The sequence below is a fragment of the Gigantopelta aegis genome, chromosome 3 (assembly GCF_016097555.1).
Source record: "Gigantopelta aegis isolate Gae_Host chromosome 3, Gae_host_genome, whole genome shotgun sequence".
Classification (NCBI taxonomy): Eukaryota; Metazoa; Mollusca; class Gastropoda; order Neomphalida; family Peltospiridae; genus Gigantopelta; species Gigantopelta aegis.
In genome coordinates, this window is record NC_054701.1 from 6,101,519 (window position 1) to 6,115,544 (window position 14,026).

The 14,026-nt window shown below is 38.3% G+C and overlaps 1 protein-coding gene across 1 annotated transcript in view; it reads right to left on the reverse strand.

Moving 5' to 3' along the window:
• The window catches only part of LOC121367442 (DDB1- and CUL4-associated factor 1-like), a 66,775-nt gene that overhangs the window by 18,633 nt on the left and 34,116 nt on the right, over positions 1-14,026 (reverse strand). Inside the window, exon 28 of the mRNA XM_041491619.1 lies at positions 70-126. Coding sequence (XP_041347553.1) covers positions 70-126 — 57 coding nt within the window. The remainder of the gene's footprint in view (positions 1-69; positions 127-14,026) is intronic.

Sequence of the window (14,026 nt, forward strand, 5' to 3'; positions counted from 1 at the left end):
ATGTTAATACAAATTGCGTTACATTGTGTTTTGTACAAGACACGCTAATTAAATGATGACAATACTCACTCTAGAAGGTTCCAACTGAATTATTGGTGATGAATGACAGGAGAAACTTGCAGTTTCCTACAGATAAACAAAATAGTAAATTGAAAACCACATCCCTCTAAAACACATGCACAAAACAACTACCTTTAACTAAAGACCAAACGACAAAGTTTTATTTCCCCCTGGTGATGATGGAGATTATTTGTTATTACAGTGAAATCTGTCTAAATCGGGCCCTGAACTTACCGAAATCCTGTCAAAACCGGACAAGTTTCATGGTCCAGAATTTTCTCTTATTTAAACCATGTATTAAAAACCTAATAAAACAGGAACAGGTCCATTACGGAGACCTGATTGATTTTTTGCTCATAATGTAAATTCCTCAATTAATTAACCTGATCAAACCGGCGTAGTGTAAATGAATGAAGAGTCAATTTAACGAAAACATGACTTCTAGAAAACAATGCAGACCGGAATTTCTGTTGTCTAGCATCCAGTGTTATGTCACGGGTCACTGATTTCTGCTGTTTCAGCCCAGCTTAGCAGACAGAGTAATTAATGCTTGATTGTTTTCCATTGTACTGTCTGGTGCAGTGCACATTCTTTTCAGCTTCAGATAAATCTCAGACATTAAGTTTCCATCTTTGATTTTTGGTCAATACACTTTGATAATGAAATACTGACACAATGAGAATAAAATAGTACAAACAAGTAATATTAGAGTAAAATATACACATGTGACTTAATTTGTATTTTATATACGAAATACAAACAATTTTATAAAAAAATTATCTTTTCTGCGATAGAAACAAGTTTTGGTAAGAAAGATAAAAAATGTCTCCACCACCACAGGCTATCAGTAGGCGTGTCAAATTATTGTTTATTTCTGTTTTAATGTCAGTTCATAAATACGAAATTTGGCAAAATTTGGGATAAATAGCGACATTATTATTAGTCCTTGTCGTTCCGACAGTCGCAATCATTTGGCAATTATCGGACATGTTCATTCAGTTACGTATTTGATGTCAACGGAAATAACTGTATTCTAAAGTGCGACTCTAAACATCGGATCCTGTTTAAACCGAGTAAATATTAGGTCTCCAGCGTGATCCGGTTTCAACAGGTTTCACTCTACAGTACACGAACCAACCGAAGTGGCAATATCGGCAATTGGCTTGGCAGTTTCGGGATTTTTTGTAAAATTTTTACTGTGGTTTTGAGAGAAAAGAAGTGAAATCGACAAATAAATGTGCATGTGGCTTGCCTACGTGACGTTTGTCACAAGCGGCTAACAAAAACTTCATTTTATTTGTATTATTATTACATGTATTATTATTTAGGCTGTTTTTTTAAATTTGTTTCTTTTTTTCTTTTTCTGTTTTTGCCAATGCAGGTGCGTATGAAATGTTAGCGGGGGGGGGGGGGGGGGGGGGGTCTAGACTGGCGAGCTACGTTTATGGGGGGTGGGGGTGGGGGTGGGGGTTACAAAACAATGTACACAGGCGCATGTGCAGAAAATTGAGTACGGGTGTCTAGACTGGTGAGAGATGTCTTTAGGGAATGTCGGGTCATGCTTCGCAATTTTTTTTTTTTTTAAAAGAAAATTCGGGAAGGGGGAGGAGGGTAGACCCTGAAGCACACCCCTATGCACACGCGCCTTAAATATCATTATGTTTACGGCTGAATTTACCAACGGCCCAAATGATCGCGGGTCTGCAAGCTGCTTTGCTAATAGATGTCCAAAAGGAACTTGGGTACAGGTTTTATTTGAGGCTGTTTTTATTGTGGATATATTCCCTCTAGCCCCCATTTACATTTTCTTCACTATCTGCACCAATATCATTATAAATGTATGTTTACCGCCGATTTGACAAATGATCGTTAGTTGTTTCGTCTGCGAACTGCTTTGTTAATATAAAAATGTGTTGGGAGTGATTTTCGATAGGAACTTTGGTACGCAGGCACATGGTAACAATATCCGGGTGTGGGGGTTTGGAACACAATCTGTAATGGAGGGGTCTCAGTCTCTAGTGGGGGAAGGCACACAAGGCAATTTAAAAAAAGTCTTTATTTATATGTAGGACAAAAAAATTAAACAAAAAAACAAAAACAAAAACAAAAAAACCCCTACATATTCGTCCACAAGTGGGAGGGGTGTTTGCTACACGTGCCTGGAAGAGGTTTTATATGGGGATGTTGTTGCTGCAAATATGTTATATCTAACCCCATTTACCTTTTCACTAGCTGTACCAATATCATTCTGTTTCTGTTTACCGTCGATTTGACCAACGATCCCAACGATAGCCGGTTGTTTGTGTGCTGATTTGTCAATATGAGAGTTGGCGTGATTTCCAAAAGGAACTTCGGTAGAGGTTGTATCTGGGGCTGTTGTTGTTGTTGCAGAATATTCTCTCTAGCCACCATTTACCCTTTCTCCTCTAGCTGTACCAATGTCATGTTTACCGCCGATTTGTCCAACGATCCGAACCATCGTTTCGTCTGCGAGCTGTTTTGTTTAATTAATGTGAGTTAGCATCATTTCCTAAAGGATCTTGGATACAGGTTTTATCTGGTGCTGTTGTTATAGGCCCAGTATATTATCTTCAGCCCCCAATTACATTTTGTCTACTAGCTGTATCAATAACATTGTATACTTCTTTACCGCCGATTTGACCAACGATCGCCAATCGTTTGTGCACTGCTTTGTTAATATGTGAGCTGGCGTATTTTCAAAAGGAACTTGGGTACAGGTTTTATCTGGGGCTGTTGTTGTTACTGGTGTATTTTCTCTATCAGTTTTTGACCTTTGATTATTAGAGTAAAATATACACATGTGACTTAATTTGTATTTTATATACGAAATACAAACAATTTTATAAAAAAAATTATCTTTTCTGCGATAGAAACAAGTTTTGGTAAGAAAGATAAAAAATGTCTCCACCACCACAGGCTATCAGTAGGCGTGTCAAATTATTGTTTATTTCTGTTTTAATGTCAGTTCATAAATACGAAATTTGGCAAAATTTGGGATAAATAGCGACATTATTATTAGTCCTTGTCGTTCCGACAGTCGCAATCATTTGGCAATTATCGGACATGTTCATTCAGTTACGTATTTGATGTCAACGGAAATAACTGTATTCTAAAGTGCGACTCTAAACATCGGATCCTGTTTAAAACCGAGTAAATATTAGGTCTCCAGCGTGATCCGGTTTCAACAGGTTTCACTCTACAGTACACGAACCAACCGAAGTGGCAATATCGGCAATTGGCTTGGCAGTTTCGGGATTTTTTGTAAAATTTTTACTGTGGTTTTGAGAGAAAAGAAGTGAAATCGACAAATAAATGTGCATGTGGCTTGCCTACGTGACGTTTGTCACAAGCGGCTAACAAAAACTTCATTTATTTGTATTATTATTACATGTATTATTATTTAGGCTGTTTTTTTAAATTTGTTTCTTTTTTCTTTTTCTGTTTTTGCCAATGCAGGTGCGTATGAAATGTTGTTAGGGGGGGGGGGGGGGGGGGGGGGGGGGTCTAGACTGGCGAGCTACGTTTATGGGGGGTGGGGGGTGGGGGTGGGGGTTACAAAACAATGTACACAGGCGCATGTGCAGAAAAATTGAGTACGGGTGTCTAGACTGGTGAGAGATGTCTTTAGGGAATGTCGGGTCATGCTTCGCAATTTTTTTTTTTTTTTAAAAGAAAATTCGGAAGGGGGAGGAGGGTAGACCCTGAAGCACACCCCTATGCACACGCGCCTTAAATATCATTATGTTTTACGGCTGAATTTACCAACGGCCCAAATGATCGCGGGTCTGCAAGCTGCTTTGCTAATAGATGTCCAAAAGGAACTTGGGTACAGGTTTTATTTGAGGCTGTTTTTATTGTGGATATATTCCCTCTAGCCCCCATTTACATTTTCTTCACTATCTGCACCAATATCATTATAATGTATGTTTACCGCCGATTTGACAAATGATCGTTAGTTGTTTCGTCTGCGAACTGCTTTGTTAATATAAAAATGTGTTGGGAGTGATTTTCGATAGGAACTTTGGTACGCAGGCACATGGTAACAATATCCGGGTGTGGGGGTTTGGAACACAATCTGTAATGGAGGGGTCTCAGTCTCTAGTGGGGGAAGGCACACAAGGCAATTTAAAAAAAGTCTTTATTTATATGTAGGACAAAAAAATTAAACAAAAAAACAAAAACAAAAACAAAAAAACCCCTACATATTCGTCCACAAGTGGGAGGGGTGTTTGCTACACGTGCCTGGAAGAGGTTTTATATGGGGATGTTGTTGCTGCAAATATGTTATATCTAACCCCATTTACCTTTTCACTAGCTGTACCAATATCATTCTGTTTCTGTTTACCGTCGATTTGACCAACGATCCCAACGATAGCCGGTTGTTTGTGTGCTGATTTGTCAATATGAGAGTTGGCGTGATTTCCAAAAGGAACTTCGGTAGAGGTTGTATCTGGGGCTGTTGTTGTTGTTGCAAGAATATTCTCTCTAGCCACCATTTACCCTTTCTCCTCTAGCTGTACCAATGTCATGTTTACCGCCGATTTGTCCAACGATCCGAACCATCGTTTCGTCTGCGAGCTGTTTTGTTTAATTAATGTGAGTTAGCATCATTTCCTAAAGGATCTTGGATACAGGTTTTATCTGGTGCTGTTGTTATAGGCCCAGTATATTATCTTCAGCCCCCAATTACATTTTGTCTACTAGCTGTATCAATAACATTGTATACTTCTTTACCGCCGATTTGACCAACGATCGCCAATCGTTTGTGCACTGCTTTGTTAATATGTGAGCTGGCGTATTTTCAAAAAGGAACTTGGGTACAGGTTTTATCTGGGGCTGTTGTTGTTACTGGTGTATTTTCTCTATCAGTTTTGACTTTGATTAGTATTTACAATATTGTGATGATTTTAAAAAACAACAACCAAAAAAACACATTTTTATTCAAATTTTGTCTCGCAGCTGTTCCTTTTTAAGCACATAAAATTCACAGTGCAGCGGGAGTGGAGAAACAACAGCAGTCTGAAGATTGGATTCATCCACGCTATAGTTATTGTTTTATATTTTCACTTTCTGGACCCCCCCACCCCACAAGGTGTTTAATACAGTAAGTTCAAAAATAAAATAATAAGGCAGATGAAATAAGACCTTTATAACTTAGTATCTAGTATATTTTGTGTATTTCAGTTTGTAAAATAAAATATAATTATCAAAAGATATATTAGGTAACATGCAATTTAACCCTCAACCCTGCCTAAAACGACACGTTTTAAACAATTATGCTCCCCACAATCTAACTACAATCCGAAGTATGCAAAACATTTCTCTTTTACGGTCTTGTTTCGCCTGCTTTACAGCAAAGTACCAGAGGTCTCGAATACACAGACTCCAGACGTCTCGAATACACAAGACTCTCAAAGGAAGCAAATCACCACACTGTACATGAGTGTTAATTCCCTCTTTTCCATGTGTTATATGGGATGGCCAGGGGATAGGTGTCATTGGGCCAGCGATGGGGCACAGCTAGGCCAGTTGGTTCTATCACATAAAGAAAGTACTAGTATATCAGGCCCGTACGCAGGTTTTTAATGGGGGTGGGGGGGTTGGAGGTGCGAATTCCTCATGCTGGGACAGACAATGGGTAAGACTCGATAAGAATAACGTTACCTAAATTTGACAGAAAAACAAACCTGTGGATATTTTTTTTTTTTTAAATCGACACCATATGCGCTCGGTATCAACCGAAGGTAAATATATACATGGAAGATGACGCTACGGTACTACATATAGCAACTGAAATTTTAGATGTATACTCTGCTTTTATAAAGTATAGGCACAGATTTAGATTGCCCCTATCCCCATAATAAAAAAACCCCTACTTATATCCGCACCTGGATGTTATTTATTGTTGCGATCTACATGTATCAGCAGTGATGATAGTAAATTGTCCTATCTTCCTAGAAAAATCAATCAATAAAGTAAAAAATAAATGAGATGACGAAGATTGGTTTTATCCACACTTAATTTACTTTGTTTTTAATTTATGATATTTGGACTGTCTTTGGATTTTCTTTCTCTTTTTCAGGTATTTAATACAGTAAGTTCAAAGCCAAATAATAAGAAGACAAAGAAGAAAGACCGTTATAGTAGTGTCTGATATATTTTATGTATTTGTAGAATAAAGTAAAATTATCTAGATATATTAACCAAAAACGCATTTAATGGTTAAATAATTTAACCCCACCCTAATAATGAATAATGAAATTAAATGTCCCAGAATGCACCCACAGACATCGTGAATTAACAACAAAAAAAGAGAGAAGAAAGTCTAGACATCATTTATGTGACATGTAATCGGACTTTTGTTTTTACCAAAGTAAGTTACAGGCTCTATTCCTATAATTATTTACCGTTATGCTACCCACAACTGATACTGCCCCCCCCCCCCCCCCCATATATATATGTGTGTGTATGTATGTGTATATATATAGGTGTCTGCCCCCCCCCCCCCCCCCCCCCCCAGCTTCCTACGCCACTGCTCGGTTAGCCTAATATATTTTTAATTATGCTGTTCTAAGTCAAATTTTAATATAGTTTTCAATTGTTCTTTGAAGTCATTTAATATTTGGTTTTAATAATTTCTCTTAACTAATGGTTACACAGTGATTAATTTTTGAACAAATGGCCCGATTTGCATGCTTGGCAACGGTCGATTCAACCGATTGTCACATACAATGAAGGTGGCATGCTGCAAGTGTAACGTCATCTGATCTCTCTCTCAAACACACACACACACACACACACACGATTAGACCATACTGCTCGGGGAGATCAAACATCAAAGAAACGGAGCCCATGATTTTGTTTATTCAAATTATTGCATTGACTTTTTAAAATTACTCCTAAAAATGTAGTTAGTATTATTTAGCACAATTAATTTATTGATTTATATCCAAAAGATAATAATTATTGCGAAGACTAATCTTTGAACAGCGCACTGTCTAATACGTAATTCATTATGGTGACCCAGACAATCTGTTAGAACTGTCCCTGATACAAGATGCACGAGCTGCTTGAGAAATAGACATTGTTTTAGTTTTGACTTGGGCTTGTAGGTCAAAGAAAAAGCCGACAGGAAATTGAGAACATTTTATCATCTAAGCCAAATCGCAGTTATTTTCGTGTTACTACATAATATTTGTAAAGTTTGTTTTATTTAACGACGCACATTGATTTTTTATCTTATCATCGGCTATTGGACGTCAAACTTATGGTCATTCTGACACTATTTTTTTTTTTTTTTTAGAGGAAACCAGCTGGTGCCACATAGGCTACTCTTTTTTACGATAGGCAGCAAGGGATCTTTTATTTGCGCTTCCCACAGACAGGATAGCACAAACGATGACCTTTGTTGAACTAGTCATGGATCACTGGTCAGTGCAAGTGGTTTACATTGAGCCTTGCGGAGCACTCACTCAGGGTTTGGAGTCGGTATCTGGATTAAAAATCCCATGCCTCGACTGGGATCCGAACCCAGTACCTACCAGCCTGTAGACCGAAGCCGGTACATAATATTTGTTTATATTACTCGTTTTTACTGTGGTGTTCTTTAAAAATTTACCTTTTATGAACATTGGTCTGTACTTTATATTGTTAGAAGTTAAAGTGTATTGTTTAATGACACCACTAGAATACAATGATCATAGGCTATTGGATGTCAAACACCACATTGTCATCAGCGGAAATCCTGCTACTTTTTTTTCTAATGTAGCAAGGGATCTTTTTTATGCTCTTTCCCCACAGACAGGAAAACACATATGACAGCCTTTGACCAGATGTGGTGCACTAGATGGAACGAAAAAAAACCCCAATCAGGTGAATGGATACACCGAGGTGGTTTGATCTTGCGACCCAAGCACCGCAATTGAGCACTCAACCAATTCCTCAAGATATTGAGTTGAAATATTGTGTACACTTTTATTGTTAAATTTATTTAGCATTTTTGTACTTACAATTTTGAATCAGTTGCCATTTTAACAATATTTTTCCTAATGCCTACAATTTTTACTGAATGTGGCAATCGGTGTGTGTGTGTGTGTGTGTGTGAAACCAAGTGAATATTTCCTTTTCTGAACAGATCAGGCCCTTTTAAGGGCCACTATGGGCAACCTGGGGAGACATCTCAACTAGGTCCCAGTAACGAGCTACACTCGGCATACTAAGTTCAAAAATATATGTAGCTCCCCATTTCCATTTAGGCGGACCTTTTAAAAATGTGTCAAATTTCCTACATTCAATTTGGCTTAATCCCTATGGGATATTCCAAATGCCACACCACCAAAACCACCTCCACCTGCTACCGATTGGACGTGCTACTCTCTTACACGTGCCAGTCCCCTCTCCCACCTACCACAACCCTTTCCTATCCTGGACGGAGGAGCCAGCTGAGGCCGGCACCTGTGCCCATGACAGGCGTGCGCTAAAACATTGCTCTGAATGTGCACGTTAAATCCTATGACCTGACCTAACCTGATTATGAAAGCACTCGGTTTAAAATTTCAGTCAGGTCAAGTGATATTTAAATAGCACATTCAGAACAATTTTGGTTCTTATTGACGAACAAAATTTGAAACCACTGTCTGCATTTTTATTTTTTGTGAACCCTCTAAATTTGTGCCCAACTTTTTATCTAGTGTACACTTGTTTGACTGAAATAGACTAAATCTATTGCATATTTCAGTCCATCGCATTTCCCCTTCTCCTCCTACTATGTAACCATTAACACAGGCACCAAGCTTTAGCCAGCAGAACAATACTGTAGAATTACGTTCTATACATGAACAAGCACGCTCTTTGAACTGAATACACATTACGCAATATGGTTTTATGGCTCTTTGCTGTGTAGCTTTGGTGGTCTGTATGGAGAGATGGTAAGAACACATGTACGTACACCTGGTTGCGATGCAATACACATGAACACCTGCATACATGTGCATGTGCAGATGCAGACTGACATAAAAACAAGTTTGTTATCTGGATTTTGAATACGTTTTTTTTTTTTTTTTTTTTTTTTTTAATCTGTTGCTTTGATATTGCAAAGACTGTGCGGTCACGAACAAGCTTCATTTTGCCAATCCAATCTTGGAATAGTGGCAGTCCTGTTACTGCCGGTGTAGGAAGGATGAAGTTGTCTTGTGCCTTGCTCGGATGCATTCATTTAAGTCTAGAATCGTGGTCGATCCCCGCCAGTGGGATTGTCTCATTCCAGCTACTAAGGCATGGGTATGTACTATCATGGGGGGGGGGGGAGGGGGGGGGGGCATATTTATAAATAATAAAATTGAAGTGGAGATATTCTATTTTGATTTTTGGGGGGTGGGGTGGGGGAGAGATATAGCCTATAACTATGACCGCGGAGTGTATTTGAAAGGGGTGGAGAGGGTGGAGGAGCTTGGTGTCGGTTCTTTGGCCTGGGAGATGAAAATAAATGTATTTCACGGTCTGAACCTGCTTCCCTGAGCAACGTTTGAATTTCAGGTGTTAAAATGTCACATTTCCGGCCTTCTGAACAGAGTAACTGGAAAAGTGGGAGAATGAGGACTATTATGTCGGTACCTTTTAGGATATTAACATTTATTCCATTGATAGTAATATAGCATTGGATAAAAATGGGAATGACATGGAATTTTACCCAAAATATACCAGTAGTCTTTTATTATTTAGTTTTTGTATTTATTGTAATGCCTGAAAAAAATAAGAAAACAATAGAGAGAGATATCTACAAAGACAGTCCTAGGAAAAGAAAATATACATATAGCTGTAATACAAACAGCCCCTGTATCGAAGTTCTTTTGGGAAATCACGCCAAAACACATTTATTTAACAAAGTTCATAAATGACATGTAACTCGCGATCGTTGTGATCGTTGGTCAAATCGGCGGTACATGTTTACAGGTAATATTGGTATAGTTAGTGGAGGAAAAGGTAAATGGGTGTTAGAGAGAATACATCTGCAACAACAACAACTCCAGATAAAACCTGTAACCATGTTCCATTTGAAAATTACGCCAACACACATTATTTAACAAAGTTCATAAACGACATGTAACCTGCGATCGTTGTGATTGTTGGTCAAATCGGAGGTACACATTTACAGGTAATATTGGTATAGTTAGTGGATGAAAAGGTAAATGGGTGCTAGAGAGAATACATCTGCAACAACAACAACTCCAGATAAAACCTGTAACCATGTTCCTTTTGGAAATCACGCCAACACACATTTATTTAACAAAGTTCGTGAACGACATGTAACCCGCGATCGTTGGTCAAATCGGTGGTACACGTTTACAGGTAATATTGGTATAGTTAGTGGATGAAAAGGTAAATGGGTGCTAGAGAGAATACATCTGCAACAACAACAACTCCAGATAAAACCTGTAACCATGTTCCTTTTGGAAATCACGCCAACACACATTTATTTAACAAAGTTCGTGAACGACATGTAACCCGCGATCGTTGGTCAAATCGGTGGTACACGTTTACAGGTAATATTGGTATAGTTAGTGGATGAAAAGGTAAATGGGTGCTAGAGAGAATACATCTGCAACAACAACAACTCCAGATAAAACCTGTAACCATGTTCCTTTTGGAAATCACGCCAACACACATTTATTTAACAAAGTTCGTGAACGACATGTAACCCGCGATCGTTGGTCAAATCGGCGGTACACGTTTACAGGTAATATTGGTATAGTTAGTGGATGAAAAGGTAAATGGGTGCTAGAGAGAATACATCTGCAACAACAACAACTCCAGATAAAACCTGTAACCATGTTCCTTTTGGAAATCACGCCAACACACATTTATTTAACAAAGTTCGTGAACGACATGTAACCCGCGATCGTTGGTCAAATCGGTGGTACACGTTTACAGGTAATATTGGTATAGTTAGTGGATGAAAAGGTAAATGGGTGCTAGAGAGAATACATCTGCAACAACAACAACTCCAGATAAAACCTGTAACCATGTTCCTTTTGGAAATCACGCCAACACACATTTATTTAACAAAGTTCGTGAACGACATGTAACCCGCGATCGTTGGTCAAATCGGTGGTACACGTTTACAGGTAATATTGGTATAGTTAGTGGATGAAAAGGTAAATGGGTGCTAGAGAGAATACATCTGCAACAACAACAACTCCAGATAAAACCTGTAACCATGTTCCTTTTGGAAATCACGCCAACACACATTTATTTAACAAAGTTCGTGAACGACATGTAACCCGCGATCGTTGGTCAAATCGGCGGTACACGTTTACAGGTAATATTGGTATAGTTAGTGGATGAAAAGGTAAATGGGTGTTAGAGAGAATACATCTGCAACAACAACTCCAGATAAAACCTGTAACCATGTTCCATTTGGAAATTACGCCAAGACAAATTTATTTAACAAAGTTCGTAAACGACATGTAACCCGCGATCGTTGTGATTGTTGGTCAAATCGGCGGTACACGTTTACAGGTAATATTGGTATAGTTAGTGGATGAAAAGGTCAATGGGTGTTAGAGAGAATACATCTGCAACAACAATAACTCCAGATAAAACCTGTAACCATGTTCCATTTGAAAATTACGCCAACACACATTTATTTAACAAAGTTCGTAAACGACATGTAACCCGCGATCGTTGTGATCGTTGGTCAAATCGGCGGTACACGTTTACAGGTAATATTGGTATAGTTAGTGGATGAAAAGGTAAATGGGTGTTAGAGAGAATACATCTGCAACAACAACAGCTCCAGTTAAAACCTGTAACCATGTTTCATTTGAAAATTACGCCAACACACATTTATTTAACAAAGTTCGTAAACGACATGTAACCCGCGATCGTTGTGATCGTTGGTCAAAAATCGGCAGTACACGTTTACAGGTAATATTGGTATAGTTAGTGGATGAAAAGGTAAATGGGTGCTAGAGAGAATACATCTGCAACAACAACAGCTCCAGATAAAACCTGTACCCAAGCTCGCAGACGAAAGGACCAATGATTGGCGATCGTTGGTAGATTCGGCGATGAACATACAATGAAACATAGTTTTCTAGGCACATTTTATTATTATTGACCGATTTAACGAATGCATGAATGAATGTTTAACGACGCCCCAGCACAAAAATACACATCGGCTATTGGGTGTCACAAATGTTAAGTATATGAAAACATTATTTATATATTTATGTAAAACCACTGTGTAAGGAGCTGTGGGGGAAAAGTACAATATAATACAAAAATCAAGGTAAGTATATTTTAAAAACTTTACAATTAATTCTGGATGGAGTTTAAAAGATTCTAAAACATTTCTGTTGCCAAATATATCATTTCTTGTCGGCTTGAGATGATCACACTCCACCAAAGTGTGGCGCATAGTCAGTGTACATTGACAGTGTTCACACTGAGGAAGGTGTGTGTGTGTGTGTGTGTGTGTGTGTGTGTTCGTTCTTTAAAATACATGAATGTGTCAAATATGTATGGCCGATGCGGGCACGGCACAAGACTACTTCATCCTTCCTGCACCGCCTGTAGGATAACTGCCACTCCCAGGACTGGCGTGACAGAATGAAGTTTGTTTGCAACCGCACCGTCCCAATCATCTTGCCAAGTCGAAAAGATATATTCATTAATATGAAATTTAAAATCACTGTAAGGGACACCAACATGGACACTGGGCAAGTTCAAAGCAGACTTGACAAATTTAACGAAGACACATAAAATGTAAGTAAATACTACAATATACTACTTGCCCCAAAACTTGTGGCAGCACATGGAAAGGTATCATAAAACATACTAATAAGACTTAGCATGGATCAAATAGCATATATGTAATGTCGTATTTTATTGGCCAAACAAAAAAATTAATAAAAATGTAAACATTATAACACCGGTGAACAGATTCGACATCACAGGCCCGTGAGAAATGAGGTGGACCGGTGTGTGTGTGTGTGTGTGTGTTACAGCCCGCCCCGCTTGTACTCAAGGACGAAAATGAATAAAGGTAAAAATATGACGTGTGTCCCGTCTCCACACTATGGACGCTGAAATCACCTGCTAGAAGTTGTGCACCCTCCCCCAGATATTGTTCCTATGGACCTGGAAACCTGCTCCCCTCCAACAAATAAGACAACATCCATAGCTGCAAGTGACAATCGTCACGTAGGCAAAAGCAAACATTATTATTTTAAAATATTTATATATTTTTAATTTCCCATCTAACTCGCAGTATTCCCCCCCCCATCCTTTTAAAAATATTTTTATTTTATTGTTTTCACTTTGTTTTCATTACTATTTATTTTACTTTTTGAAATACAGTAAACATAAAAACAGATTCGACCTCCCGTCACAAATGAAATGAACTTTCCTGCTGTGCCAAATATCACATACCAAAACCAAGCTTATTCTTTCTCTTCCCTCTTTTTCTCTCGATTTCACTTCTTTTGTTAGTAAAACGAAGAACTCTCCTTTTTTATTGTTTGCTTATTGTAATCGTTTCCCTTTGAACGATTTACAAGAGTTAATGGTCAATATAAATGTATTATTTAGTTATTATTTTCAGTGTAGTGCGAATGCCTTGTAAACACGAATATCGCGATTTTAAAAGAAACCCCCCCCCCCCCCCCCAAAAAAAAACCCAGTGAAATAAATATATAATTTTTTTTAAAATTCACAACATAGTGTAACTGACAACATAGCGGCAATTGACAACAAGAAAAAGGTCAGAGGCTCAAATCAAGTAGCTCGTGCACGTTCGCAGTGACCGCCGATCAACCGTCTAACAGGAATTTTTCAATTTTTCCCTGACTAGTCTAGCTTGGTCAGAGTCGCTGTCTAGACGCAATTATGGTTGGTTCGCGTACTGTATTTGACTAAGAAGCAATAAATTAAAGCTTACCATGAA